This window comes from Pomacea canaliculata, linkage group LG7, assembly GCF_003073045.1.
Source record: "Pomacea canaliculata isolate SZHN2017 linkage group LG7, ASM307304v1, whole genome shotgun sequence".
Taxonomy (NCBI): Eukaryota; Metazoa; Mollusca; class Gastropoda; order Architaenioglossa; family Ampullariidae; genus Pomacea; species Pomacea canaliculata.
The window spans coordinates 23,868,245-23,872,342 of record NC_037596.1 but is presented as its reverse complement, the minus strand read 5'-3'; the positions used below and the strand labels follow the sequence as shown (position 1 = coordinate 23,872,342).

Below are 4,098 nucleotides of genomic sequence, written 5' to 3'. Positions count from 1 at the left end.
GTCAAACAGATCGGGATTTGGCTTCTTTTTTTTTTTTGCTGTGATAGTAAATTGTTCACGATTTTGTCCACATCAGAACATGTGCGTACTAGAAGAAGCATTTGTCTTACTGAGTTCAGGCAAACTTTATGCTATGACTGTATCGAGAAGGAAAAGGAACTTAAAATCGTATGTACTACTCTGCAGCCCAGGTGTGTGACATGCAGCGCTGACAACAGGAAATGACTGCATGAACTACTCTGCAGTCAAGATCTATTATGATTTTCGATGCATGATGTGTGTTTTTGTGTTTTGCTATGATGCACCACTTGTCTTATATCTAGCACTTCTTTTTGTAACTTCCGTAATTGAATACACTTCCTAAGTTTCAATTGCTCATTAAGATGAATAAAGTAAATTGGTCCTTTGTCATTTCAATCTTAAATACCTTACAAAATTTCTCAAGATTTGGATTTGAAAGCTAATGTAATATTAAACAATTGTACAGTACTCCACAAGCTTCTAATTTCACAATTTAATATCTTCCATCAGATGCTCACAGGGAACATGAGAAAGTACAGAACAGTTAAAAGCGAAAATGTACGAGCTCTCCTCTTGACGGAAATGCTAAAGTCACCTGTTACAGGTCTACGCCCAATCGATTGTATCGGAAAACAGAAGATAAAGATTTCCCCCACAGAATTATGTGAACATATTGTACTGTTAAGGCCTCTTTCAACCTTTGGAAATTCACAACGAAAAAATATTTTCTAATCTAATACGCGTGTTACTTTTTTTTTTTTTGGTTGGGGTGGCCGTGTTTAAGTCATACAAGGATTGCGTCCCTTGACACAGAAATAGAAACAGCTCTAGCGATTCTACCATTTGAGAACATTGGTACATTAGATACAGTTAAACGATGATGATTATTGTATTGTCACACTGTAGTAGCTCTTCCTATGAGGAAAAGTCAGATGTACAGAGTTAAAGTCGTCTTGATCAGACATTTGTGTCTAAGTTGTCTATCTTTCCTAGGATAATAGTTATACTCAGATATAAAAGTTCTCAAACTGCACAAAACTATTTGCAAGCTGTGATACCGAAGTAGTTTGAGTGCACGCTGTCTGTAACAAAGATGTTGCGATTTAGAGTGAGACCGCGTCCCCGTATTATGTCCGGCGTTTGGGGGCTGGGCGGTGGGCAGAAGGGACGGTTAGAGCACCTCAGAAGGCTGGTCACTAAGCTGATTAAGACCGAACGTGTTGAATGGTCCTGGCATCAGCTAGATGAAGCTAGAGGTTACGCCGAAAAGGTTAGTTGTACTGACACTGTTTTACACCTAGGTGTTGATATGCACTTAAACTAGGCAACACCGTCATATATTCATCTTCTTCTATTTATTAGCATGCTAAACGCAGTATTGATTAAGTTTATGTCCCCCTCCCCTTCTCTCCGATTCGTTCTTGTAGTAGGCCTTTGGGCAAAGAAGAATCCATCAGGAAGCAAGCTAATACTGAAAAAGTCTCATTAACACTTACTAAAATAAATAAAATAAAAGGTAATCCAAAGTCATTTCTTTATTCTCGCAATCGTTTAGTTGGGAACATTTTTTTTATTGATTAGTAGTGATTTCCACAAAAAGCAAATGCTTAGACATTCCACCAGCCCCTCAGCGAAGACCACCATTTTGTATTTATTTTTGTCTGCTTTACATCTACCTTAGCAAAAATAGATTATAAATTGTAGCTCTTGCAGTGCAGGTCTTTTCTTCTATTCTTATCCGATTCTGATTTGCACATACAGATTTACACTCATTCATACTTACCTCATAGATTTATCTGTTATTCCTTGCTGTTTGAGGACACCATTTTAAAGACAGTGTTATCTAGAAGTTATGAATATAAACAACAAACATATGTGATAGTTACCTTTCTGTAAAAGGAAACTAGGCAGAACTGAGGCGATGTTGGTGCTTCATAGTTACAGCTGTCCAAAGAGACCGTCACCTTACATTTGGATTTATCAGGACAGGGCAAGGGAAAGGCATGTGACAACACAGCTAGGATAGGGATGGCAGTTGTTTTATTTAAAGAGAAGTTGCAGCTTCTTCACCTTAGTCAGACAACATTTGCAGTGGATGATAAAGTTACAAGGTTATTATGAGTCCATTGGAGGGTTTTGATGCATTTTTATTTTGTTAAGAGAGTGTGAGGTGTTCAAAATAAGACAAATGTGTGATGTGTTGTTGAAGTACCGAACATTTTTAATCGAAACTATTATTTCAATGTGGTGCATATGCATTTCATTGTGCAGCTCATCATGATGGCCATAAGAAATGGGGATCAGCATAAACCAACCATGGAGATGGCAGACTACTGGCTTTTGGTAAGAATATTGCTGTTCTATAATTTCATCTTTTATTTGAATGCTTCAGAATGTGTGAATAGGTCAGCATTTTATCATCTATGGGTTTCAGAAGGGCAGCTGTATACTGCTGAGTGACGACTCATTCTATTTGCTAGGTGTTTCATACATTCACTTTAATAAGAGAGATCTTTCCACTGTTGGGGGACAATATATTCATGCACTACAAACCAGATTCGTTAATAAAAGTAGATGTAATTTACTTTACAAATGCTTCTTGTATTAAAAACTTTTTTCATTCATTTTGGTAAGACCAATTAATTGACCCCGTTTTATACCCAAATCACAGGAAAAGGAGCTGATCCACAAGCTCTTTAAAGTATTGGTACCACGATATCAGAACCTTCCAGTAGCAGCCACTAATCTTTACCGCTTACCAGATAATAAAGAGAGACGTGAATGCATGCAAGGAGTGCTGGAACTCAAAGGTGCGTACATGATGGCTACATCAGGCTAAACTTTATTGAATTACAATGCCATGTATGGCTTTAGTTCTGTCTGCCCCTTGATTGGTGTTTGAAATACAAAAATTATCATCCACTGAGCTACAAGGGTAGTCCAATGGCACAGTGGTTAGCTCCTGCCACCAATACACTGAGGACTGGCTGTTAGATTTTTGTCTTGAACAGGTTGTTCTTTCTCTGTATGCGACATCTGTTTACTGGGCTGGCTGGTTTCTGTGATATAACCTTAGTTGCTAACTCAGCATAAAAAAACCCAATTCCTCTTATCCCAAAGTACTACAAGTACTCCAATTAGATATCTTGTTAACTCAGCCCATTTGGGTGTTTGTTAGTTGGGACAGTCAATAAGAATAAAAATGCCAGAGGGATGGAATTGCAAAGTATGAACTTATTAAAAGGGAAAGTGGTCCTTATCTTGAGCTTGCATCTTTATTTATGCAGGTAATCCCTGGCCACCTGTGCTGCCCCAACCACGTGATAAAAGACTATTGTTGACAAATATTCTCCTCCGTGAAGCATGTCAAGAATATAACCAAAACCGCCAAAGAAGTAGCAGTAATTCTCAGATAATCCAGACTCAGGAAACTGGCAACCCATCTTCAACATCCAATTCTAACACCATGGGCAGTTCTGTTGATCCTATAAATGCAGAACTTCCAGGTGAAGGACTACAAAACATGAATGCAGTTTCTCCAGAAACTAAAGTGGGGTCTTGATTGGAAGGAAGCGAATTTTATCTTTGTGTTAAAAGAATGGAGCATTGATCAAGCTCTGGTGCCTAAGACTGTGGTTTAGATCTCTGAAAGTTAACATGAATGGACTATTTTGCAGGTCATGCCCAGATGTGTGTTGAAATGTTGGTAGTAAATATGTGTAGATTTCAAAGTGTTAAAGCTAACCTGAAACTGTGAACTTTGATGGATTTTGAAGAATGCTTCCATGCAATAAAAGATGTACAGAAATAGTTGGTAGAAGATTTTTTTCACTGACCCATAAACATGACTGCATGTGAGGCTTGTGTGGAACTTGTGACACATGTGCATGAACATATAAATATTATCCAACACCTTAAAATTTACAAAGTGCCTCCAACTCCCCAAAAGAAATGTTAGCCTATAGAAAAATGTATGTAGCCGTACCTGTCACACTCATTTGATTGAAAGAATATTACACTAGACACATGCTTAATTCTGACCAAAATGTCGCATGACATACAAGCAAAGTCTAGCAT

At 37.9% G+C, this 4,098-nt stretch overlaps 1 protein-coding gene across 1 annotated transcript; it reads left to right on the top strand.

The window, feature by feature from the left end:
- Window positions 1-1,036: 1,036 nt before the first annotated feature.
- LOC112568018 (39S ribosomal protein L17, mitochondrial-like) lies at window positions 1,037-3,831 on the top strand. The gene is made up of 4 exons (XM_025245011.1): window positions 1,037-1,291; window positions 2,293-2,364; window positions 2,693-2,831; window positions 3,309-3,831. Exons 1-4 carry the CDS (start codon window positions 1,115-1,117, stop codon window positions 3,581-3,583), a joined length of 663 nt encoding a protein of 220 aa, XP_025100796.1. The 5' UTR covers window positions 1,037-1,114; the 3' UTR covers window positions 3,584-3,831.
- The last annotated feature ends 267 nt before the right edge of the window (window positions 3,832-4,098 follow it).

Bases quoted from the DNA above. Each gene is read 5' to 3' on its own strand.
- LOC112568018 (XM_025245011.1), top strand. From the start codon at position 1,115: ATGTTGCGATTTAGAGTGAGACCGCGTCCCCGTATTATGTCCGGCGTT. The intron at 2,365-2,692 runs GTAAGAATATTG...CCCAAATCACAG, and splicing joins TGGCAGACTACTGGCTTTTG to GAAAAGGAGCTGATCCACAA. The intron at 2,832-3,308 runs GTGCGTACATGA...TTATTTATGCAG, and splicing joins AGGAGTGCTGGAACTCAAAG to GTAATCCCTGGCCACCTGTG.